The following is a 26,648-nucleotide window of genomic DNA, read 5'->3' as shown; positions in this document are numbered from 1 at the left end:
GAAATACATAGATTAGTAGTTATGGGATAGTAATTAAGAGAAAGCTAGCCAGTATGAAGCCCTAGCCATCAACCAACAGTTTTATAATTAATATAGCATAGTGCGTTTATTTGGGGTGAATTGGCTGTGGGACTAGGATGGAAAGAAACTCCAGCATCAGGAAACACTTGTGAGATCTGTGTTGGATTGAGAGCCAGTGTCTACAAAGCTGAGGACTGGGGTTGGTAGCTACAGTTGTCAGGACAGAGCTGAGGAGAGAGGAGCCAAGCCGTGGATCTTCTTTCTATATTGATAGCCCTTTCACCCAGCATTGAATGTGCTGATTTGGAGTGGCTAATGCAGTGGGTTTTAATGAGCTCACAAAGTTGTATATCTATCAGCCAAGTTAGACATTGTCATCATCCCCCAAGAAACCCTTCTGAACCCAAGGCAAGAAGAGACTACTGAGCTGAAAAAGCTGTTTCCTCAGAGAGGCGAGGACAAGATCCCAGCACGGAACATGTTTGGAAGCAAAAAGGAGGGGAGTGGGATCGAAAACCAGGGAGGGAAAAACAAAATGTATGGTGAAGGCTTGGGGAGAACACAGAGTGATAGTGTGATGCCAGGAAGCCCATGCCCAGCCCCATCCTCTCTGCTGTCTGGAGACTGGAGCATTCGTCTAAGGTGGCTGAGGGAATGATGGGGCCAGGAGTCTGTTAGCAGGGGCTTCAGAGGGCATGTGAGCTTGGAGGTTCAGGAGAGTTGAGGGAACTGCTGGGAGATACAAGATGAAGTCATGGGGTGTGGAGTAAGACCTTGGATGTGGCTGGGTGTAGAGCCTGGGTCTCACCTGACAACTTTAGCTGCTCTTTGGTCTCCTCAAGAGTTTCCTTTAGTTTCTGGGCCTCGACCCGCAGGATCTCATAATCCGCTTTGCATGTGTCCTGCTTTGCCTCCTGGACACGTGCCTCGAGGTCTTTTGTCACCCACTGTAGCTTCTCCGTCTCCAGCTCTTTCTCCATGAGGGTGTTCTGTACCTGTGTCAGCTTCTTCTCTATCTCATTTAGCCTCTCATCCTTGTCTTGGAGCAGCTGTGGATGTCAAAGAAGGGATACTGGGAGAGGCCTAAGCAACGCAACTGAGCTGGCATGCCTTGCTGGGATATCCCAAGAACCTTCTACCTGTCCACTCTGCAACCATTTTTGGATCCCTCAGGCTGGTCTCACTGCAGTAGCCAGAGGGACCCTTTCAGAGTGCAATCCAGAGCTGCCTGTGTGCAAAACCCTCTTTCTGGCTTTGGCCTTACTTAGAAAAAGGCCCAAGTCTTCACAGCCATCTCTCAAGAGGTTCATGATCTGGTCCTACCGAGGCTACCAGTCTGTCCTGGTATCCAGGAACCCCTACCTGTGTCAGCTTCAGCTAGCCTCCTGCATCTCATCTGGAGGGTCTTTGTGCTTGCTGTGCCCTCCGTCTGGACCATTCTTCCTCAAAACCCCTGCCTTCAGCTCACTCTGAGTGTTAGTCATTACACAATGGGACCAATCTAAGGGTTCTCTCACTGAATTCAAATCTCTGCCAAGGGTCATGTGATCAGGGAGGCCCTCCAATTCAGCCCAGCTACCAAGCTGTTTCAGGACTTCTTCAGACTCTGCCACCACTCTGTCGGAGTCACATGTTAACTATGTTACAAGCCCGCGGGGCCCCCCCCCCCCCCGTACCCATCCCCCTATTCTACGATGTGAGCTCCATGAGGATGGGGCCACTGTGTGTTTTGTTGACATGTGTCTTAGTGTGTAGGACAGTGTTTGGCATATCATAGGCACTCAAGAGTGCTGCATGAACACACTGATGACAAAGCCAGAGTCTACAGAATCTTTTCTCTTTTATGCTCCACTTCTCTAGATGCTTCTATTTTGCCTGGTGGGTTTCAGCCTTATTTTAAAGTGAGAAGGTATTTTGTTGTTGTTGTTGTTGTTTTGTTTACTTTTTTTTGAGACAGGGTTTCTCTGTGTAGCTTTTGAGCCTGTCCTAGAGCTCACACTATAGACCAGGCTGGTCTTGAACTCACAGAGATCTGCCTGCCTCTGCCTCCTGAGTGCTGGGATTAAAGGTGTGTGCCACCACCACCCAGCAAAATGAGGTTTTAATGACTGGAAATTAACTAAGGAGAGGACAGGGTTTGGATGGTGCTGACCATAAAGGCTTGCACTGGTTTCACCATCTTCCTGTTCTTGGCTCTGGTTCTAGGTTTTTCTAGGAACACATTTATAATTGCAAGTATAGACCTTATATGCTACAGCAGGGCTCCACTAACATTTCACACTCTGTGATTTATATATGCCAATGATAGTTGTGAATTTGTGTGTGTGTGTGTGTGTGTGTGTGTGTGTGTGTGTGTGTGTGTGTGATTTGTTTTTGAGACAGAGAATCATTATGGAGCCTAGGCCAGCTTTGAACTTGTAATCTTCCTGCCTCAACTTCCCAAATTCTGGAATTGCAGGCACGCACCACTCTGCCAAGCTTCATACTCAGTTCTCCCTTGTTAGAAATACTAAAGAAGTTCTGTGAGTGGTGCCTGGCCTGAGGAGCCCTTGGCCCATGTGTGCCCATGAGACTTCCACAACAGCCATAGTAGGCAGAGAAGCTCCTGCCCAGGCCCTGCCCAGGCCTTGTCCCCTTGGCTGTTCCAAAAAAGACCCAGAGACCCAGAGAGTGGCAGCTCACCTTCTCCTTCTTTAGGGCCAGCTTCTGTGTCTCTGTGTACTGCTGCTGCAGGTCCTGCAGCCGGTGCTGCAAGATGACAATCTCCTTGTCTTTCTTCTCAATGCATGCTGATGCTTCCTCCCGCAGCCTGTGTAGGTCCAGTTCCAGCTTCATCATGTCTAGTGTGGGTAAGACAACACTGCTTACCCGTCAGAGGCCAGGTGCCCTCCTGCTTCCCAGCTGTGGCTCGCAGTCCTGTTTACCCTTCATGATGTTTTTCTTCTGCTCTGACACGGCTTCCAGCTCCATGCGCAGGTCCTTCACAAGGTTCTGGTACTCCTCCACGTGCAGGCATTGGCTGTCTTTCTGCTCCTGCAGGTGCTTCAGGATCTGAGTGTGGAAGGAAGAAGAGCAGGATGAGAGCACAAAGGAACTTTCCTCCCTCCCTCCCTTCTTCCCTTCGGCCTCCCTCTCTCCCTCCCTCCCTCCCTCCCTCCCTCCTTCCTACACTTTCTATTTATTTACTGTGCATGTGTAAGTATATGCACAGAGGCATTTGCGTGTGTGTGTGTGTGTGTGTGTGTGTGTGTGTGTGTGTGTGTGTGTAGGCCAGAGGTTGATTTGAGTGTCTTCCTCAATCATTCTCCACCTTAATTTTTTGAGGCAGGGTCTCTCACTTAACCTCACCCACTTTGCTAGACTGGTTCCCAGGATCAGCCTTTCTCTGCTTTCCTAGTTCTGGGATCAGACAGGTAATTCCATATTCAGTCACATGAGTGCTGGTAGGGGGCAGGGGGTCCAAACTCAGGGGCCTATGCTTTCATAGCAAGCACTTTACTGACTTAAGCATCTCTTTAACCGCCAGAAGGCTGCTTTCTTAAAGGCAAAATGTCCATAGTACAACCACCTGGAGACAGACAGCAGAGAAGAGGTTATCAGAAGCTGGTGAGGGCATGGAGAAAGACTGCTGCTGGTATGAGATCCTCAGGGGTGATGAAAATATTTTAGACTTGGACAATAGTGATTGATGCCTAACCAGGTGAACATACTAGCAACCAGGGGTGAAATTTTGTGTTTTATCAATTACGTCTCAGTCTGACAGATGTTTTAAAAGAATTAATTTTAAAGGAAATGGAAGACTTATCATGATCCCACACAATGTCCTCCCTGCAACAAACTCTAAATGAGCATACAGCTAGAAACCATCCGAGGTACTAGGAACAGTGGTGCACAGCACACAGACACAAACCCTTGCCCAGGGAAGCTGGTCTTTAGCAGAGTGAGACAGTGATAATAGTGACCTAAGGAAAGTTGATGAGGGATATGGAAGGTACTACAGAGCAAAGTGAGCATGGAAGTAGAGATGCAGGGTGTGCTGGGCAGAGTGGGTGCTGCAAATAGGATAGTTGGCTGGCCTCACCTACTGTGGAAGGGTGAAGGGAAGGCATGCTGAAATATTATGGCAAAGCTTTGATGCGGAGACACTGGCTATGGACAAGGAACTAGATTGAGGCCCAGGAGGAGGCCAGAGGGGTCAGAATGGGAGAAGTGAGGGGAGAGTGGTGGGAGATGAGAAGCCCTGGCTCCTTCCACTGTGCTGGGCTCAGAGTTTCTTCATATACATCCTTTCATTCTGCAGAACTCAATGCTTTCCCAGTGTCAAGGAGGCAGGGCATGGGGCTGAGGGACGGAAATGGACTGCCTGGCATCCGGGGTGTTGAGGCATTTATTATGTGACTTTGAAGTCAACAGGAAGGACAGTTGCAGCATAAAGACAGAGGTGACAGCTGGAGAAATGCAGGACAGTCACCCTGTGTGGACACTGCAGGGTTCAAAGGCTCACAGCAGGCTGTGTCAACTGTGGGAGGGAGGTTTCTGGGAGAAGCTGATGTGTGGTGTTTTATTCTGAACAGGACAAGATTTTCACACCTCAGGTGTGTCTATGAGAGTGTTTTCAGAAGGGTTCAATTAAGATGGAAGACCCACTGTGAATGTTGGGCTGGGGTCCTGGGAGTGAATGAAAAGGAAAAGCAAGCTGAACACCAACATTCATCTCTCTCTGCTTCCTGACTATGGATGCAATATGACCAGCCACCTCATGTTCCTGTCACCATGACTTCACTGCCTTGATGGGCTGTATCCTCAAAATGATCCAAAATAATCGTTTTCTCCATTAAGGTGTTTGAGCACAGTGAGAAACAAAATAACACACAGGTGTACACTTATTGGAGAGGCTGGACTCATTTAAAAGTGGCCATTGATGAGATGATGTTGTGTAGCTGTTTCCTCGAGATTGAAACATTTTATTCTGCAGAGAAGCTCAAGACAGAAGGCAAACAACTCAAAAGGGCTTCAGGAAGTCCCTGAAACTGACCAGATTCACTAGGCCCCTTCCTGCTGGAGTAAGTAAAAAAGGCTGCTGAGAGTCACTCACTCTTGGACAGGCCAAGCTGTAAAATAGCCCTGAGACCAGACCAGCTGCCTGAAAGAAGCAGAAACCAGCTGAGCCATGTAGATGTTTAGATCAACTGAGTCCCTTGGAAAGGACACTCTAAACTGTTGAGCTGCCCGCAGGCTATGTAGTGTGTTCCATGTTCCCAGCTTTTGTGAGGTGTCACACCTCACATGCTTAGGGTGGGCTTTGATGATGCAGCTGTCTTTGAGTCGTTTCTGCTCCTGTAAGTAACCCCTCACCAATACTCCTGTAAGTAGCCCCAATAAAACTCATTCGTTCACCAGGTTGGACTTTGGTGGTATCTGTACTTTGGCCTGTCATTGGTTGCCTCTCTTAGGTGAGTAGATATGTATTGTGTCTCTACAGGAAAAGTCTTGTCACACAACAGAAGGTGTTATTGGCGAGGATGTGAACATCACCATTTAAACAAATAGTGATGACATTCATAATCCCAAGGATGATCTTCCAAGTTCAGTATCCATGCCACAGTCATCTCTGACTTTCTGGACCTGGAAATTCCTGAAGTCAGCCTGCCTACTAGAGGTCCCTTTGTGGAACTTATGTGTGTTTTTTCCTTTCTCAGCTCCTTCTCTGTTCCCACTGCATACCTCATCTCCACCCAGGCCTAGGCAGGCTTGATTACCTTCTCCACAGTGTGTTATCCAAGAAGGCTTTTTTATGGACCTCATGTTTGGCATGATAGACTTAAGAGCTCGTCTATGTATGGGGCCTATGTTTTGACTACCAGCTCACCAAAGCTTGCTCTGTGTTGACATGGCTTAACTGCTTATTTATTATTAGAACTAACTTATGATGCTACTCTAAAAATATTTTACGTGTATGCATGTGGTTTGTGTGTGATAAGTGCATGTGAGTGCCAGCGTCCATGGAGGGTGGAAGTGGCAGGCATTCTTACAGCGGAAATTACTGCAGGTTATGAGCCGTCTGATATGGGTGCTGGGAACTACACTCAGGGCTTTTGGAGCCTGGGTGCTCTTAACTGTTGAGTCATTTCTCTAGGTCAAGTTCTGATACTGCTTCAAAGTTACAGAATTAAAAAAAAAAAACAAAACAAACTAATGAATTTGTATTGATAATTTTCTCCATGCTTGTTCCTTTCAACTCTAGACAGGTCCTAGAAGTTTGTAGAGTTTTTCTGAGTCTATCAAGCCACCAGGAGTACTATGTTGCTGCCGCCGTCTTTGGGGCTGGAGTACATTATGCACAGTAGTATACTTTCGGCAAGGCTGGCTAAGGTCACACAAATACAGAACACTTACAAACCATGGTATCAAGATAAAAAATAATCAAGGAAATCCGGAAGCAAACTTCCTCAGCCAAGGAATGTCACCTTTTTGATGTCCTCGCAGTCTTCTGAGGAGGTAGGGGGATGCCTGTGGGTGGCTGTATAAGAAGCGAAGTCAGCTTGTAGTTTAATCAAAGCCTCCTCACGCTCCAGAACCTGCGAGTGGACACAGGTCAGTCAGAATGAGTGGTGAATAACACACACACACACACACACACACACACACACACACGAACACGTGCACACACGCTCACACACGCGCACACACATATGCACACACATGCACGCACATGCTTGTGTTACTGTTTTTGCAGGGCGTTCCTCTCTGCAGCATAGATTGGTGGTATACTTAGATAGCTCACTGTGCCCTTCCCACAGGTCAGGATGGAGAAGGAAGTGTGTTTGAAATCTTACGTCAGGGTTGTCTAAGGCACACTGAAGGGTTATATTTTGGACCTTTTTGAACTGGCTGCTTAATGGGGGTCAGCTCTATGAAGCAGGCTTTTGGGAGGCTGCGATGGAGACATGTGCCTAATGTACTGTTGGCCAAGAGTCAGCGTGTGGAGTGTGTGAAAGTATGAGCCCTTAAAAAAAATAAAGAACATGAAATTTGTGTGTGCTATGAATCTTTAGAATATTGAAGTCAAATCAATGGGGACACACATGCCACAAAAAAGATGAGCAAGAGGCAGGGACAAATTTATATGCTATTTCAGGAGTCTTGATTAAAGGGATTAGTTGACTCCCTTTCTCATGGCGCTGTGGGGAGGCTGTTAGGACAATGTTCTAAAGAGAGGCTCATACCAAAGCATTGCTGCAGGCCAGTTTGTTCCGAAGCTCCTGGATTAGGTCATCCTGCTCAGAGACCTTTTGCCAAACTTCAGACAGTCGCTTTAGGGTCTCCTGATGCTCTTGAATCATGCACGGAGAAGTGAAGATACGCACCTTCGAGTGGTCACCTTTGTTCTCAGGCTCCTGGGACATTTAAAAACAATGAATTGTTTTTGTTTGTAATTCGTCAGCCAACTTTAGAGTCCTACCAGACTCATGTTCTAAAAGTGTGTGTTCGCCTCCAGTTAGCAGAATGTCCTTAACAAAGGAAAGTTATCAACCAGAGCATACACAAGATAGAAGTCCCTAAGGGTACACATTCTATATCCCCTGTGATTCAGGTCTCTGCCCTGTGCCACCCTGTGCCACCAGTGTTTTTGTTAGCTGTGAAGTGACGTGCTAGGTATATCTGTGTGTGCATTTCTGGGCAGTTATATAATCCAACACAGGTCCTTTTACAAATCAGAGAGCCAGCCTGTGGGCACCCTGTCTTGAAAACCCAAAAAAACAAACAAACAAATGGGAGTGCTGCTCACATCATTGTAATGAGGATATATATATATATATATATATATATATATATATATATATATATATATGTGTGTGTGTGTGTGTGTGTGTGTGTGTGTGTGTGTATGTATATATATTAACTTTCCACAGTTATTTGTAGATCTCCCTCCCTCCCTCCCTCCCTCCCTTTCCCGCCTCGTGTGTGTGTGTGTGTGTGTGTGTGTGTGTGTGTATACTCATGTGTGGGACCAAAGGTCAACATTGAGTATCTCCCTCAGTCATTCTCTGGCTTAGTTTTTGAGACAGACTTTCCTCCTGAACCTGCTACTCACTGATCTGGCTGGATTGTCTGGTCAGCAAGCCCCAAGGATTCTCTTGTCTGTTTCAATGCCCCGATTAAAAGAGAACCTTTAAGCTTGACATTTTTATGTGGCTCCTGGGAGTCAAACCTGTGTCATCATGCTTGCAGGGTAAAACTTTACTGAGCCCTCTCCTCATTTATCTTATTCTTAAAATTAGTTTCAAATTACACAAATATTTGTCTCTGTCATCTCTTAAAAAAACACCATGACATTATAGGTAACTATATATTTCTCTGACTACTACCTCTAGTCCTGTACCCTTTCTTTATAGGGAGGACAAACAATGCACACAATTGTAAAACTTTATCTCTACACTTACATTATAAATGAATCTATAGGATAATGAGTTATGTTGGACTAAAAATGGATTTTGAAACTTAAGATGTCATTGATATTTTCTTATGGTATATGTGCTTCCATTCTGTCCTTTCAAATTGTTTTAAAATGCATTTATCCAGTCTCATGTTGATGAGCATATAGGCTGTTTGTGGCCTTTCCCCCCTAAAATAGAAACTGAATTGTATACTTTTGCACATCAATCTTTGAGGACCAGGCAGGACAAAGAACTTCTCGTAACAGACAAGTGTGTAGATTAAATTCTTATAATTGGGACTGTAGTTCACGGTCCAAACTGAAATAGATATCGTATAACTGTCTTTTGAGAAAGTTATAATACTCCATACTCTCATCAATAGGATTTTTGCCAAGACGTTTTTAGTGTGTGCGAACGTGCATGCAGGTGTGTGTGTAGGCCATTGGAAAACCTCATGAGTCATCTTTTTTTTTTGTTGTTGTTGTTTTTCGAGACAGGGTTTCTCTGTGTAGCTTTGGAGCCTATCCTGGCACTTGCTCTGGAGACTAGGCTGGCCTCGAACTCACAGAGATCCGCCTGCCTCTGCCTCCTGAGTGCTGGGATTAAAGGTGTGGGCCACCCATACCCGGCCTCATGAGTCATCTTTAAGGACACTTTTCCCCTCCTTTGAGACAGGATCTCTCATTGGCCTGAAACTCACCAATTAGCCTAGACTGGATGGCCAGTCTAGGGATCTTCCTGCCTTCAATTCCCCATGCTGAGATTCCAAGCATGCACCACCACACTCAGTGTTTTCACGTGGGTTCTGGGTATCAAACTCAAGTCCAAGTGCTTTCCCGATGCAGCCCCCTCCTCAGCTCCATTATATCTAAAAATTTTCCTTAGACAGCGGAAGTTGCATGAGGTTTACTATACATCCTGTCATTGTTCTGCAGTGGTAATGGGGGGAACTGTTGTGGGATATTTGTACACTATGTGAGGACATATTGCTGTGATTGGCGTAATAAAGTACTGAATAACCAATAGCTAGGCAGGAGATATAGATGGGACTTCTAGGGACAGAGGGAAGAATAAAGGCAGAGACACCAGGATTTGCAGAGCAAGCAGGATGTGTAGGAGAAGAGGTAACAGCCATGAGCCATGTGGCAGAACATAGATTTAATATAAATGGGATAATTTAAGTTATAAGAGCTAGTTAAAAACAAGCCTAAAATATAGGTCAAGCTCCCATAAATAATAACAAGTCTCTGTGTCACTATTTGGGAGCTGGGGGGACAGAGAAAGACTCGTTACAGGGAACTGAGGCACATAATTAAACTAGCTCAGAGTTCTAGTGTGGATGGTGGATCTTGTCCCCAATAAACTCTTCTCCCTAATTCCTAATTCCTGAAGCACACAACTTTTAGAAATAGTTCTTGTTCATTAGGCATGAAAACTGCCCCTGAGCAAGCTAGAGAAAGGTCAGCCAGAAACCCAACTAATGACACATGATGCTCATGTAAATAATTTAGCATACAGGAGGCAAAGGATTGGGAAACTTAATAGAAAAGTGAGGATGCTGCAAGAAAATACATACAGTTTCTAATATCTTCTTAATACTATAGAATAAAAAATGGAAGTGATTTAGAAGCCATAGAAGAATAGTTCCCTGAATAGAGAGCTTCAGATGAAAAGGTCATTAACCACTGAGAGGTGTGATAAAGACTAAACCAAAGCATCTTTAGCCTGTCCCACCCTCAGTCAGGGAAAAGAGATGACCTATGACCTATGAGATATAAGATAGAGATTGACATCACTGGCTTTGGTATTGAGCAGCACAAAGCAGCAAGGCCGCCAGAGATCCTAGGGAAGACAACTCAGTCAGTTTGTCCATCCAGCTGACTAGCATTCAGGAAGATGTCCAAATAATCTTTGGACATACATGAAACTATTGAGAAAGCTCGACACTCGCAAGAATAAATTCTTGGACTTTGCACAGGGGAACCCGTTCCAGTGGACCAACCCATCCAAAGTCTGCCAACTTTGCAGTGCTAGTCTCGTCTCCAGCTATGGGAAAAGGAGAGCCATTAGAGTATTGAACCTGCTTGTACCCACTGGAAGAGAACCTTGGACCAGTACCCACCAGGAGAGGGAGAGACTCCACTGGTACCCACTGGAAGAAGGGATGGGAAGACAACAGTATAAGAACACAGTCAACAACAGAAAGATCAATATAATGCCACCATAGTCTAGGGCATCAAGACCTGAACATCCCAACAGAGATGAAGCAGGAGAGAATGACCCTGAAAACAACTTTATGAAGATGATAGAGACACTTAAAGAAGTAATGAGAAAATCCCTTAAAGAAATGGAAGAAAAAACAAACAAAAAATTCAAGAAATGGAGGAAAAGACAAACAAAAAATTGCAAGAATTAAACAAATCTCTTAAAGAAAACAAGGAAAGCCAAGAAAAAACAACCAAACAAGTGAAGGAAACAATTCAAACAGTGCAAAGCTTGAAAGATGAAATAGAGACAATAGAAACAACAACAACAACAATAAAACCCCCACACAGTCTGAGGGAATGCTGGAAATAGAAAAGCTGGGTAAATGATCAGGAACTACAGATGCAAGCATAACCAACAGAATACGAGAGACGGAAGACAGAATCTCAGGCATTGAAGATACACTAGGAGAAATAGATTCATTGACTAAAGAAAATCTTAAGTCCAACAAATCCCTAACACAAAATATCCAAAAATATGGGACACCGTGAAAAGGCCAAACATAAGAATAATAGGTATAGAAGAAGGTGAAGAAATCCACCTCAAAGGTGCAGAAAACATATTCAACAAAATAGTAGAAGAAAACTTTTCCAACCTAAAGAAAGACATGCCAATGAAAGTACAAGAAGCTTACAGAACACCAAATAGTGTGGACAACAAAAAATGACCCCTCACCACATAATAATTAAAACACCAAACATCCAGAATAAAGAAAGAATATTAAGAGCAGCAAAGGAAAAAGGCCAAGTAACATATAAAGGCAAACCAATCAGAATTATGCCTGACTTCTCCATGGAAACTCTGAAAGCCAGAAGGTCCTGGATAGATATTGTATCAACACTAAGAGACCACGGATGCCAACCCAGACTACTATAACCAGCAAAGCTTTCAATCACTACAGATGGAGAAAACAAGATATTCCACGACAAAACCAGATTTAAATAATACATATCCACCAATCCAACCCACAGAAAGTTCTGGAAGGAAAACTCCAACCCAAGGAAGTTAACTACACTCACAAAAACATAGGCAATAGACAATTCCACTTTACCAACAGATAAAAGAAAAGGGGGGGGGATCCACACACAATACCAACACCACCACCAAATCCAAAACAAACAAGAATTAACAATCAATGGTCAGCCGGGCAGTGGTGGCACACACCTTTAATCCCAGCACTTAGGAGGCAGAGGCAGGAGGATCTCTGTGAGTTTGAGACCAGCCTGGTCTTCAAGAGCTAGTTCTAGGATAGGCTCCAAAGCCACAGAGAAACCCTGTCTCGAAAACAAACAAACAAACAAACAAAAAACCCCCAAACAATCAATGGTCATTAATATCCCTCAATATTAATGGTCTTAACTTGCCTACAAAAAGACACAGGCTAACAGAGTGGATACAAAGACAGAATCCATCCTTCTGCTGCATACAAGAAACACACCTCAACTTCAAAGACAGATGGTGCCTCAGAGTTAAGGGTTGGGAGAAGATTTTCCAATCAAATGGACCCAAGAAACAAGAGGATGTAGCAATCCTAATATCTAACAAATTAGACTTCAAACTAAAGTCAATCAAAAGAGTTGAAGAAGGTCATTTCATATTCATCACAGGAAAAATCCATCAAGATGAAATCTCAATTCTGAATCTATGCCCCAAATACAAAGGCTTCCACATTCCTAAAAGAAACATTACTAAAACTCAGATCACACATAAAACCTCGTACACTTATAGTGGAAGACTTCAACACCCCACTCTCACCACTAGACAGGACCACCAGACAGAAGTTTAACAAAGAAACAAGGAACTAACGGAAGTTATGACCCAATTGGGTTTAACAGATATCTATAGAACATTCCATCCAAACACAAAAGAAGCTATATACATTCTTCTCAGTGCCACATGGAACCTTCTCTAAAATAGACCACATACTCAACAACATGGAAAACCTCAACAGAGATCTGGCTGATGTTCAAGTGCTCTTGGAGAAGGCTTCAGGCATCTTTGGGTGATTTTTTGAGCTCATTTTGCCTGGAATTGAATGTAGGGGCCAGCTAGGGTCACCACCTGTGGGCTGGGGGCAGGGCAGGCCACACATGCTGAGGGAGGAGGAGGCCAGGTGAGTTAGAAAAATGTGACCCCGAGATCCTGAAAGCCGCCAGGCTCCCTCTCCTGTGCTCCACCTGCTCGCTGGGCCATGGCCAGCCCTGTGCCCTTAGTGGCATCCATCAGCCATGCAGACACTGCAGCTGCTACAGCAGAAGTGGGGCTGGGGCGATGGTCCTAGTGCCCCTGAAGCCCACCGGGCTCAGACCACGTGCCCACCGCCCAGGCTCATCGCTCAGGCCAGATGCAGACCCGGAGGGGCCTGGGACGTGGGGGGAGTGCAGAGCTCCCCCAGGTAGGCGGGCTGCGGGGCGCAGAAGGGGGCGCTGCCCGGACCGCAGACTCTGCACCCTGGCGCAGATGGTGATGCGCGTCGCGGTGACCCGCGTGGTGGATTCGACCTCGGAGCTGGTCAGCGTAGAGCAGACTCTGCTTGGGCCTCTACAGCAGGAGTGGCCCTTCCCCATCCATCTGAAGGATAGTGTTGCGTTTAGAAACATCTGCAGTCACCTGGCTCTGCAAATTGAAATACAACAGTTCGACAGAGACTTGAATGTGGGGCACCAGTGTCTGAAGGCTATAGTGAAGAAGTTGATCCAGTCACTTGCTAATCTCCCTTTGGACGCCCATGTGGTTGCCTGTGCTTCCTTAAGACAGATCTTACAGAATCTCCCATGTGAGAGATGTGAGCTTGAGAGACAGCCAGACTACTGCTGGCCCTGCTGAGAGACCTGGATCCTTCACCTTCCTAAAAAATTATCAGTGATGGGTGTTTATATTCCCCCAAAGACTTAATAGTTTATATCTAAGTCTGACCAACAGCGTCTGTAGCCTTCAGCATGATAGCATGTTGAGTGCACATATTTTTAAAGTTGTAGTACATATTTTTTTAAGTATGTTAACTTTCTGCCGGTTTTCTGCCTGAAATATAGTTCTCTTTGTGGAGCAAATTGGAATATATATATATATATAATATATATATATATATATATCATATTAAGCATTGGTTTTGACTGAATGATATTTGAACCTATATTTGTATTATTGTGGGCTATAAGGCTTAATACAGATGTGTACATTAGAAGGACAAAAAAAAAAAGAAAAGAAAACCTCAACAGATACAAAAAAAATTGGAATAACCCCAGGTATTTTATCGGATCATCATAATATAAAATTAGAATTCAACAGCAACACAAATTGCAGAAAACCTACAAACACATGGAAATTGAACAATGCACAATTGCAGCATTCCTGGGTCAAAGAAGGAATAAAGAAAGAAATTAAAGACTTCCTGGAATTCAATGAAAATGAAGACATAACATACCCAAACTTATAGGACACTTTGAAAGCAGTGCAAAGAGGAAAGTTCATTGCACTAAGTGTCCACATGAAGAAACTGGAGAGAATTAACAGAACAACTGAAAGCTTTAGAACAAAAAGAAGCAAACTCACCCCCGAGGAGTAGACGCCAGGAACTAATCAAATTGAGGGCTGAAATCAATAAAGTAGAAACCAGGAAAACAATACAAAGAATCAATGTAAGGAAGACTTGGTTCTTCAAGAAAATTAACAAGATAGACAAACCTTTATCCAAACATACCAAAAGGCAGAGAATGAACATGCAAATTAACAAAATCAGAAATGAAAAGTGGGACATAACAATGGACACTGAGGAAATCCAGAGAATATTCAAGTCATACTTTGAAAATCTGTACTGCTCAAAATTAGAAAATCTAAAGGAAATGGACAATTTTCTGGATAGATATCACTTACAAAACTAAATCAAGAACAGATAAGCAATTTAAATAGCTCCTAATGAAATAGAAGCAATCATCAAAAGTCTCCCAACCAAAAAAAGCCCAGGGCCAGATGGTTTCAGTGCAGAATTCTACCAAAAATTCAAAGAATAGCTAATGCCAATACTCCTCAAAATGTTCCACACAATAGAAGCAGAAGGTTCATTGCCAAACTCTTTTTATGAGGCTTGGTACCCAAGCCACACAGACACAACTAAGAAAGAGAACTACAGACCAATATCCCTCATGAACATTGAAGCAAAAATACTCAATAAAATACTGGCAAACTGAAACTAAGAAAACATCAGAAAAATCATCTATCATTGTCAAGTAGATTCATCCCAGGGATGCAGGGATGGTTCAACATATAAAAATCCATCAATGTGATCCACCATATAAACAAACTGAAGAAGAAAAAAACCACACGATCATCTCATTAGATGCTGAAAAAGCCTTTGACAAAATCCAACACCCCTTTATGTTAAAGGTCTTGGAGATATCAGATATCACAGGAATATACCTAAACACAATAAAAACAATAAACAGCAAATCAACAGCCAACATCAAACTAAATGGAGAGAAACTCAACACGGTTCCTCTAAAATCAGGAATAAGACAATGCTGTCCACTCTCTCCATATCTCTTCAATATTGTACTTAAAGTTCTAGCTAGAGCAATAAGACAACAAAAGGAGATCAAGGGGATACAAATTGGAAAGGAAGAAGTAAAACTTTCGCTGTTTGCAGATGATATGATAGTTTACATAAGTGACCCGAAAAACTCTACCAGGGATCTCCTACAGCTGATAAACACCTTCAGCCAAGTGGCAGGATACAAGATTAACTAAAGAAAATCAGAAGATAAATGGGCTGAGAAAGAAAGCAGAGAAACATCACCCTTTACAATTGCCACAAATAACATAAAATAGAAAAAAATTAAAGAAGATACCAGAAAATGGAAAGATCTCCCAGTAGGATCAACATAGTAAAAGTGGCAATCTTGCCAAAAGCAATCTACAGATTCAATGCAGTCCCCATCAAAACCCCAGCACAGTTCTTCATAGACCTTGAAAGAACAATACTGAATTTTATATGGAAAAGCAAAGGAACTTCTGGAGGCATCCCTGATTTCAAGCTCTATTATAGAGCTATAGTCCTGAAAACAGCTTGGTGTCGGCACAAAAATAGACAGGTAGCCCAATGGAATCGAATTGAAAACCCTGATATTAACCCACACACCTGTAACACCTGATTTTTGACAAAGAAGCTAAAATTATACAATGGAAAAAAGAAAACATTTTCAACAAATGGTGCTGGCATAACTGGATGCTGGCATGTATAGATCCACACCTATCGCCATGTACAAAACTCAAGTCCAAATGGATCAAAGACTTCAACATAAATCCAGCCACACTGAACCTCTTAGAAACGAAAGTGGGACGTACCCTTGAACAAATTGGTACAGGAGACTGCTTCCTGAACATAACATCAGTAGCATAGACACTGAGATTGACAATTAATAAATGGGACCTCTTGAAACTGAGAAGCTTCTGTTAGGCAAAGGACACAATCAACAAGACAAAACAGCAGCCCACAAAATGGGAAAAGATCTTCACCAGCCCCACATTAGACAGAGTGCTGATTTCCAAAATATACAAAGAACTCAAGAAGCTAGTTTCCAAAACACCAAATAATCCAATTAAAAAGTGGTGTACAGAACTAAATAGAGAATTCTCAATAGAGGAATCTAAAATGGCTGAAAGACACTTAAGAAAGTGCTCAACATCCTTAGCCATCAGGGAAATGCAACTCAAAACAACTCTGAGACACCACCTTACTCCTGTCAGAATGGCTAAAATTAAAAACACCAATGACAGTTTATGTTGGAGAGGATGTGGAGAAAGGTGAACACTTCTCCACTGCTGGTGGGAGTGCCAACTTGTACAGCCACTTTGGAAATCAGTATGGCGATTCCTCAGGAAAATGGGAATCAGTCTACCACAAGATCCAGCAATTCCACTCTTAGGCATATACCCAAAAGAAGCACATTCATACAACAAGGACATCTGTTCAGCTATGTTCATAGCAGCATTATTTGTAATAGCCAGAACCTGGAAGCAACCTAGATGCCCCTCAACTGAAGAATGGATAGAGAAAATGTGGTACATTTACACAATGGAGTACTACTCAGTGGAAAAAAAAAAAGCAATGGAATTTTGCAATTCACAGGCAAATGGATGGAACTAGAAGAAACCATTCTGAGTGAGGTAACCCAGTCACAGAAAGACAAACATGGTATGTACTCATTCATATATGGATTATTCAGCATAGAGTAAAGGATTATCAGCCTACAATCCACACCATCAGAGAAGTTAGGGCACAAGGAGGACCCTAAGACAGACACACATGTTCCCCCGGAGAAGGGGGAAGGGACAAGATTTCCTGAGGAAATTGGGAGCATGGGGGAGGGGAGAGAGAGTTAGGAGAAAGAGAAGGAGAGACGAGTAGGGGAGAGGAGGACATGAGGGAGCAGGAATATTGAGTCAGGGGAAGATTAGAGGAAAGCAAGAAAAGAGATATCATAATAGAGGGAGACGTTATATGTTTAAAGAGAATTCTGGCACTAGGGAAATGTCCAGAGATCTACAAGTTTGACCCCTACTAACAATCTAAGCAATAGTTGAGAGGCTACCTTAAATGCCCTTCTCCGATAATGAGATTGATGTCTACCTTATATGCCATCCTAGAGCCTTCATCTAGTATCTGATGGAAGCAGAAGCAGACACCCACAGTTAAACACTGAGCTGAACCCTGGAATCCAATTGCAGAGAAGGAGGAGTGATGAGCAAAGGGGTCAAGACCTGGCTGGAGAAACCCACAGGAACAGCTGACCTGAACAAGGGGTTGGTCATGGACCCCAGACTGATAGCTGGGAAACCAGCGTAGGACCAATCCAGACCCCCTGATTGTGGGTGTCAGTTAGGAGGCCTGGGCAATGTATGGGGCCTCTGGTACTGGATCAGTATTTATCCTTAGTATAAGAATGGACTTTGGGAGCCCATTCCATATAGAGGGATGCTTTCTCAGCGTAGACACACCGGGGAGGGCCTTAGGCCCTGCTCCAAATGATATGACACACTTTGAAGATTCCCCCATGGAAGGCCTCACCCTCCCAGGGGAGCAGAAAGGGGATGGGATTGGGAGTAGGTGGGGGTACGGGAGTAGGGGAGGGGGAAGGAATTGGGATTGACAACATGGTAGAACAAGATTGTTTCTAATTTAAATAAAAAATCTAAAAAAAAAACTTACATAAAAAGGAAAATGTGAGAATGGAGAGTAGGTGAAGTGCATGCTGGGTAATGACAAGCAAACTTTGGAGTTATCTGTCATCTCAAATAAAAAGCTATTTCCTATGAAGTCAGATGTCAGTATGAGATGAGAGCACAATGGGCTGGGGTCATAGTTCAGGTGCAGGACTCTTGCCTAGTATGTGCAAGGTCCTGGGCAAAAAATAAAGATAGATAGATAGATAGATAGATAGATAGATAGATAGATAGAAGTTTAAACTTTCAAATTAATCTTGTTTCTTTAGATTTAATCATAAAAAAGTTTAAAAAGTGACACTTTGATCAAGTAGAATATATTCCAGGAAACACAAGGATTATTCTATGCATGGAAATTTATTAATATGAAGAAATTTCATTAAAGCACAGATCTAGCCCAAGCTGGCTTTGAATTTCCTTTGTATCCCTGGTTGGCCTTGAATTTGCAATTTTCTTGCCTCATCCTCTCAAGTGTTGGTATTATACACATGTGGTACCATGTCTGGCAATGACATAAACCATCATAGCTTCAACTTGAGAAAGGTTATTAGCAAGAAGCTGAGAACAGCTTTGTGCTTAACAGTGAAATCTAGGAACACTTTAAAAAATTAATCTATTTATATTATGTCATGGCCACTGGCCCCCACCCCATCCTCTCTGCCCAGCCCCTCCCCGACTGCCACCCCCCACTCCTACTCCCTCAGTCCGTCTCCATCTAGGAAGGGGAAGGTCTCCCATGAGTATCAACAAAACATGGACATATCAAGTTGCAGTAAGACTAAGCACCTCCCCAAGTATTGAGGCTGGGCAAGGTGACCCAGTATGAGTAGTAGGCTCCCAAAAGCCTGTAAAAAAGTCAGAGACAGCCCCTGCTCCCACTGTTAGGAATCCCACAAGAGGACCAAGCTACACAACTGTAACATATATGCAGAGTGCCTAGGTCAGTCCTGGGCAGACCTCTTGGTTGTTAGTTTAGTCTCTATGAGCTCCTATGAGCTTAGGTTAGTTAATTGTATGAGCCTTCCTGTGGTGTCCTTGACACCTCTGGCTCCTTACACTCTTTCCCTCAACTCAAGCTCTAGACGCCCTGCCACTCCCTCTGGACCTTTGGGAGACTGCATGACAGCTCATCTTTTGTCTTTGTTTAGCCTAGCTTTGCTCCTCTTTGTTCCACAGGCGTTAATGCCAAGGCCTCTGTCCACAAATACTTGGATGCAACTCTATCTGGGGCCTTTTCCTGGAGTATCCACTGGATTAGAGGAAATGAAGATTGCACTGAGGAAAATTTTCTTGCCTTACTCTTTAGTTTAACACAACTTAGGAAGATAAAAAATATATTCTATAAAGCTTCTTTTGTCTGGTGGTGATGGCACACACCTTTAATCCCAGCACTGGGGAGGCAGAGGCAGGTGGATCTGAGTTTGAGGCTAGCCTGGTCTACAGAGTTAGTTCCAGCACAGCCAAAGCTACACAGAGAAATCCTGTCTCAACAAAACAAAACAAAAAGCTCCTTTTAATTATTGCTGTTAAGAGTGTAAAATGGTAGAACCATTGGTTTACATGGCAATCACCCCAAATCAGTATATCCTTCGATGTAGCAGTCCCTTTAATAATGACTCTCTCTCTGAGATGGGGTCTGATGAAACTGCCTTGAACTCATTGTATAATACTAGGGATTGAACCCAATTGAACTCTATCAACTGAGTCCCAACACTCAATCCCTGGTTAGGAGTAATCTTAAAGGAAATATAAAAGCTGGAAATCATTAAAACTGAGTGCTACAGAATTCAGGGGCAGGAATTCATTTGGTGGGACATTTGGGTCTTGGGTGGAAAAGGCTAGGACCAGTAGAGGGAAGCCCCTGAGAAATGGCCACTGCCTGGAGCTCCCCCTAAGGGATGTGGTGTGGTTCCTACCTGGTTGATGATTCCGCCGAGTTCCCCCTCCAGCATCTTCACTTGGCACTCCAGCAACTCGATGTTGCTCAGGGAGGTCTGGTACTTGTCCCTGTAGAGGTTTAGGCTCCTTTCTAGGGAGACAATTTTGTCCCCTGCCAAGGCAAGCTGCTCTTGAGCCAGATGGAGCTTCTCCCCTGTGTGCTTATTATGCTTCCCCATTTCCTCCTCGAAGAGAATGACCTGTTAGTGTGGGAGAGGAACCACACTGAACCTATGCAAGCAGCCCACCAGGAAGGGGAGGATTTGACTGTGAGAGTCCACAGTGAGTGCATCTAAACTAGAAGCCCTTAAGAACAGCGTAAGTACAACACAGGTGTAAGGGTCCCAGCATTTACTATCAGGCTGTTAGTGACTGAAGAACTGGATGTCCTTAGTGCTAAGCTCTTACAGGCAGGGACTGTATCTTCTCCCATTCTCTCTGACGTTTGGTAGGGACTGAACAAACACCTGCTGCTTAATAGGGATGAGTTTCTGCCATTCCCTTTGCTGAAAGGACCTGAATGCCCATGTCCTTTCTTCCCTGGGCACTCTCTAGAGATCTAATTTGGAAAGTGTCGAGTGCCACATGCACACAGTTTCATGCCAGCAAGATCCCAAGAGATAGTGAGGGGCCATGACCCAAAGTTCCTCTGAGATCTGCATGATGCTTATGTAAATGACTTTTCGAATCTGTCACCCACTGACGGGTGTCTCTAGGATGCTCACAAGCATCACACTGGATGAGGGCAAGCTACACATATAGGAGACACAGCCTTACTTCTCTCATAATCTCGAGGAGGCAAGAGTGTACTAAATTGCATGTCGAGTTATCTGTGTTCAAGGAGCCTAGAGGAAGTCACTATAGAAGGCTTCACGTTGTTTCAAACTGTCCAGTTCTTGACAGAAACCAGCCCATTAATTAAGCTGGTTAAACTACCTGCCTCATCCGAGATTCCCTTTAGGAAAGGATTACTTAGTTTAAGTTGTCTGTAAGGGAAAGAGAGGCATTTGATATTCACGTATCGTAGCAGGAAGGGTTGTTTCCACTCACATTCCTGTAGCTCTCACTAGTTTCAAACATGTATATGTGTGTGCATGCACATGCACACGTGTCTGTATGTAGTGTGTGTATAGGGCCAGCTCTGTTGGTATCCATGTAAATTGGTTTGAGGACCTGTGCAGACAGCGAATTCTAAGCATTCACTATTTCTTTGCACACAGCTCATTCCAACTGTAAGCTCTTTTGGCTGCTTGCTCTCTCAACCAGAGGGGAAAGATAGGGAAGACATGTTGGCTAGTGAATACCCCCAGGGGTGAATACCAGTGGTGTGGGTTGGGGTCCACTTTGAGGACTGTTCCACAGTATCTTCCAGAGCTCCCCAGGTGTTGAACCCCAGTTGTCTAGAGCAAGAAACCCATTCCATTTGACCAAACCTCCCCATGCTTCTTGGAATCACTGCCTGGATTAAGTACATGCCAGTGCTCATATGTGCATCTCAGTTGGCAGAACACAGCTTTAGACAAGGGTAAAGACATCAAGAGAGGTGGGCAGGGTGTTTAGAATAATTTTTTTTTCTCAGACTGAGGTCTGTGACTGCTGCTTGGCAAATCTTGGACCTATCCCCCTCTTTCTTAATAGTTAAAAGTTAATTTGATTTTGACGGGGGGGGGGCAGCAATGTCTCCCAAAGAATGGCTTCCTAGGAACTGGCTGTTGTCATGTGATGTGTGTGTGTGTGTGTGTGTGTGTGTGTGTGTGTGTGTGTGTGGTGTGCCTGCTTGTGTGTAACTTCAGGCAAGTGTCCTTAAAAAGAAAGTACGTACTTTCTTCTCCTCTCCCCTTTCCCTTGACTTCTTTGGAATAAGGACATGATTGCTGGAGTTCTGGCAGTCACTTCAGGTGACCCAGGGAATGGATACCTTGAATGAATGTGGTGATAAAGCTAAAAGTCAGACTGTAGGATGCTGATGATACACACAGTTGTCATAACAGCAACAGGCCACCTGCCTCTGACTGTTGCCAACAGCTCTTTCTGGCCCTTGCTGCTAAGTAGCATCCCAGCTAATTCAGGGTTGTTTTATCCAGGCTGGGCTCTGGTTTAGAGTGCAGTGAGCAGCCAGTTTGAACACTTAGAGCTTTATTAAACTACAGTTGAAGCCCACAGACTTTCCCCAGTGACATTTTGTGGGATAATCTTTCTTCCTTCCTCTCCCAATCATTTGCACAAACTCTTTCTAGGCCATACTATGGCCTTTAAAGAATTTCCTATGCTCTCTGTAAGGCCCCCTTTTAAAGTCCCTGGAGTTGGTCTTTAAGTAAAAACACGGTCTAAAATACTCCTTGGAACTTTCGTTAAGTCTGAAAGAAGAAACCGTCAGGGGAAGGCACGCCTATGAGTCTGCTTACCCCATTGCTTAGAGTCACAGTGCTAAGACTGTGTCCCTCCTGCCAAAATGGGCCAAGTCCTGTGGGTCTTTGGAATTTACTTGGAATTTCATAGGGATGCTGTTCTTTGCTTTAAAAAAATATTGCCCCGGAGCATCAGTATAAATGAACGTTCAGAATGCACTTAAACTAAGTCTGTAGGCTCCAAAACTCCATCCTGAAGAAACAATATGGCACTTAATGACCCACTCAGAACCAGGGGCTGGACATCTTAACCATTTGTGCAGGTCCCAGGGATTTATACAGCACCAAAAACCAACTTTTCTAAAAATACTTGACTTATTGGAGCTTTTACTTTTTGTTTTTAAACTCCAAGAGATCCAGAGTCTCTTGTATTTTAACAGCCATAACAATATGGAGAAGATGGCCTCTCACACATGGATACACCACACGTGTGCACAAGAGACCCACACATTATTAATACTAGTTGTCTCATCCTAGTCACGGCAGTCAATTTAGTTTCCATTTGCTAATCCGAAGACAGGTCATGAACGAAAGAGGGAAGGCACTTATCTACTCAAGGTGGTGCAAAATCCTCCCTTTGAAATGCAGTGCTTGCCTTCTGTTAGGCAGGGCCTTGCAAGGGCACCTGGGGCATGCCAAAGGTTAATCTCAAGATACCTCGTCTTCCTTGAGTTTGCAGTGATGGTGAAGAAGAACCAGGTCGGAAGTCTGCTTCTCCAGGATCGACTGGTACTGCAGGAGGGAGCAATAGGAGCTCTGAAGCTCCTGCGTGCGGAACTCCAGCTCCTGTTGCAGGGCCAGCAGCTTCTTCTTCAGTTGCTGTAGTTGCCGCAGATGACACTGCTTATTGGACCTGAAGTCTATCTGGGTCTCCCCGAATGTCAGTATCTGGGCTTGATTCTTGTTCTGTAGCAGACAGGATGTACAGCACAGGGTTAGAGGTCGCAGAGCACACAGTCAGGGTTAGAGGCTGCAGAATGGGCAGTCACTCTTTGGCCTTTTTGCATTTGCTCAAAATTCGTTCACACCCAGCTCTCTGCCCTTGGATGTTTTCATCCACAGAGAAAATTCTAAACGTTTCACTACATTCCTTGAGCACCGTATCCCTTCACATTCTCACTCTGCAAGAAGGAATCAAAATAAGCAAAAATGATTCTTTAAAAAATTTAAAATGACATCTGTTAATGTGTGTGTGTGTGTGTGTGTGTGTGTGTGTGTGTGTGTGTGTGTGTGTGTGTGTGTGTGTGTGTGTACATTCTCTCTTCCCCTGACAGTACACAGCTAACCCACACTCTTCCTGAAAGGCTTCTGGATCATTCACCGTGTACACGGAACCCCCTCTCTGTCCCATGTCCTCTGCTGACAGGACACATCCCTGAGTTATTTTACCAGGAAAATTGAAGTTTTGCTTTGGTGCATTTCTTATCCTCACCCGTTATGACAATGACATGTGGAAGGGGTAGATAATGAGGTGGTGGTCTTAATTAGTTTCCATCTTTCCACTCGTTCTTCAAGGCTCAGTTCATATCTCTATCTCCTTGTTGGGCTTGTTAACCTGCCTTTGTTGTAGGACTGTAGACCTACCGGCACATCCTTTTTGTGCTGTTTCTTATTTTGCTTGAAATTACTTCTGTGTGTCTTTTATTCTACTTACATTATAAACACCCACAGAGTAATGACCATGTCTGTTCCTACAGGGTATAGATGAGAGATTCATGCATAGCTCTGTATTTAGATGGAAGCAATGAAAGCCTGGCCTGGGAAATTTTGTTGACTCTCAAGACTTCATTGTATGGCCTTGGTCTCACTAACAGAATGCATTTAACAAAACAGCATTTAAGCATGATTTGGAATATTTCTTTATTTTCTTTTTTTTAAATTTTCATATAATGCTTTATCTCCCTCAGTGATTTTGGGTTGGAACTAATCTATTGGAGGTGCAGCAAAGACAGTCCAAATTTTCATTTAAATAATTTTTTATAATTTTTATTTGAATTAGAAAGATTATTTTACATGTCAATCCCAGTTCCCCCTCCCTCTCTCCTCATCCCCTGTCCCTGTCAACACCCTACCTATCCCATACCCTTTCTGCTCCCCAGGGAGGGTGAGGCCTTCCGTAGGGGGGTCTTCAGAGTCTGTCATATCCTTTGGGATAGGGCCTAGGCCAACCCCCTGTGTCTAGGCTCAGGGAATATCCCTCTATGTGGGTTGGGCTCCCAAAATCCATTCCTATGCTAAGGCTAAGTACTGATCCACTACAAGGGGCCCCATAGATTTCTGCAGTCTTCTCACTGACACCCACATTCAGGGGGTCTGGATCAGTTCTATGCTGGTTTCCCAGCTATCGGTCTGGGGACCAAGAGCTCTCCCTTGTATAGATCAGCTGTTTCTGTGGGTTTCACCAGCCTGGTCTGGACCCATTTGCTCATCAGTCCTCCTCCTCTGCAACTGGATTCCAGTTCAGTTCAAGGTTTAGCTGTGGTGTCTGATTCTACTTCCACCAGCAGCTGGATGAAGGCTACAGGATGGCATATAAGTCAGTCATCAATCTCATTATCAGGGGAGGGCATTTAAGGTAGCCTCTCTTCTGTTGCTTAGATTGTTAATTGGTGTAATCTTTGTAGATCTCCAGACATTTCCCTAGTGCCTGATTTCTCTTTAAACCTATAATGGCTCTTTCTCTTATGGTATCTCTTTCTTGTTCTCTTCTGTTCTCCCCCCAACTCAACCTCTCTACTGGATCATGTCCTCCTCACCCCTTCTCTTCTCCCTTTCTCAATTCTCTTAGTTCCATCTCCCCTCCCCCCATCCTCCCAATTTGCTCAGGAGATCTTGTCCCTTTCCCCTTTTCCAGGGGACCATGTATGTCTCTCTTAGGATCCTCCTTGTTTCCTAACTTCTCTGGCCGTGTGGATTGTAGGCTGGTAATCCTTTACTCTATGTCTAAAATCCACATATGAGTGAGTACATACCATGTTTGTGACTGGGTTACCTCACTCAGAATAGTTTCTTCTAGTTACCTCCATTTGCCTGTGAATTTCAAGATTCCATTGTCCCCCCCCCCAGCTGAGTAGTACTCCATTGTGTAAATGTACCACATTTTCTCTATCCATTCTTCAGTTGACGAGCATCTAGGTTGCTTCCAGTTTCTGGCTATTACAGATAATGCTGCTATGAACATGGTTGAACAGATGTCCTTGTTGTATGAATGTACTTCTTTTGGGTATATGCCTATGAGTGGAATTGCTGGATCTTGTGGTAGACTGATTTCCAATTTTCCTGAGGGATTGCCATACTGATTTGCAAAGTGGCTGTACAAGTTGGCACTCCCACCATCAGTGGAGAAGTGTTCCCCTTTCTCCATATCCTCTCCAACATAAACTGTCATTGGTGTTTTTTATTTTAGCCACTCTGACAGGAGTAAGATGGTATCTCAGAGTTGTTTTGAGTTGCATTTCCCTGATAGCTAAGGATGTTGAACACTTTCTTAAGTGTCTTTCAGCCATTTTAGATTCCTCTATTGAGAATTCTCTATTTAGTTCTGTACCCCACTTTTTAATTGGATTATTTGGTGTTTTGGAAACTAGCTTCTTGAGTACTTTGTAAATTTTGGAGATCAGCCCTCTATCAGATGTGGGGTTGGTGAATATCTTTTCCCAGTCTGTGGGCTGTCATTTCGTCTTGCTGACTGTGTCCTTTGCCTTATAGAAGCTTCTCAGTTTCAGGAGGTCCCATTTATTAATTGTTGATTTCAGTGTCTGTGCTACTGGTGTAATGTTCAGGAAGTGGTCTCCTGTACCAGTTCGTTCAAGGGCATTTCCTACTTTCTCTTCTAATAAGTTCAGTGTGGCTGGATTTATGTTGAGGTCTTTGATCCACTTGGACTTAAGTTTTGTGCATGGAGATAGATAGTCTTCTACATGCCAGCATCCAGTTATGCCAGCACCATTTTTGTTGAAGATACTTTCTTTATTCCATTGTATAGCTTTAGCTTCTTTGTCAAAAATCAGGTGTTTGTAGATGTTTGAGTTAATTTCAGGGTTTTCAACTTGATTCCATTGGGCTACCTGTCTATTTTTGTGCCAATACCAAGCTGTTTTCAGGGCTATAGCTCTATAATAGAGCTTGAAATCAGGGATGGTGATGCCTCCTGAAGTTCCTTTATTGTACAATGTTGTTTTGGCTATCCTGGGTCTTTTGTTTTTCCATATAAAATTGAGAATTGTTATTTCAAGGTCTGTGAAGAATTGTGCTGGGATTTTGATGGGGATTGCATTGAATCTGTAGATTGCTTTTGGCAAGATTGCCATTTTTACTATGTTGATCCTACCTATCCAAGTATCTTCTGGTATCTTCTTTA

The 26,648-nt window shown here is 43.8% G+C and overlaps 1 protein-coding gene and 1 pseudogene across 1 annotated transcript in view; one reads left to right on the top strand and one right to left on the bottom strand.

The window, feature by feature from the left end:
• Positions 1–26,648, bottom strand: part of Pmfbp1 (polyamine modulated factor 1 binding protein 1) — a 66,028-nt gene that overhangs the window by 20,721 nt on the left and 18,659 nt on the right. The window contains exons 3-9 of the mRNA XM_027406115.2: positions 22,946–23,194; positions 19,859–20,080; positions 7,248–7,418; positions 6,489–6,599; positions 2,946–3,072; positions 2,704–2,861; positions 830–1,070 (exon numbers count right to left, since the gene is read on the bottom strand). Of these exons, the coding sequence (XP_027261916.1) occupies positions 830–1,070; positions 2,704–2,861; positions 2,946–3,072; positions 6,489–6,599; positions 7,248–7,418; positions 19,859–20,080; positions 22,946–23,194 (1,279 nt within the window). The remainder of the gene's footprint in view (positions 1–829; positions 1,071–2,703; positions 2,862–2,945; positions 3,073–6,488; positions 6,600–7,247; positions 7,419–19,858; positions 20,081–22,945; positions 23,195–26,648) is intronic.
• LOC103163298 lies at positions 12,916–13,550 on the top strand (annotated as a pseudogene).

The sequence above is a fragment of the Cricetulus griseus genome, chromosome 3 (assembly GCF_003668045.3).
Source record: "Cricetulus griseus strain 17A/GY chromosome 3, alternate assembly CriGri-PICRH-1.0, whole genome shotgun sequence".
Classification (NCBI taxonomy): Eukaryota; Metazoa; Chordata; class Mammalia; order Rodentia; family Cricetidae; genus Cricetulus; species Cricetulus griseus.
This window is presented reverse-complemented; position numbering and strand designations above follow the sequence as displayed.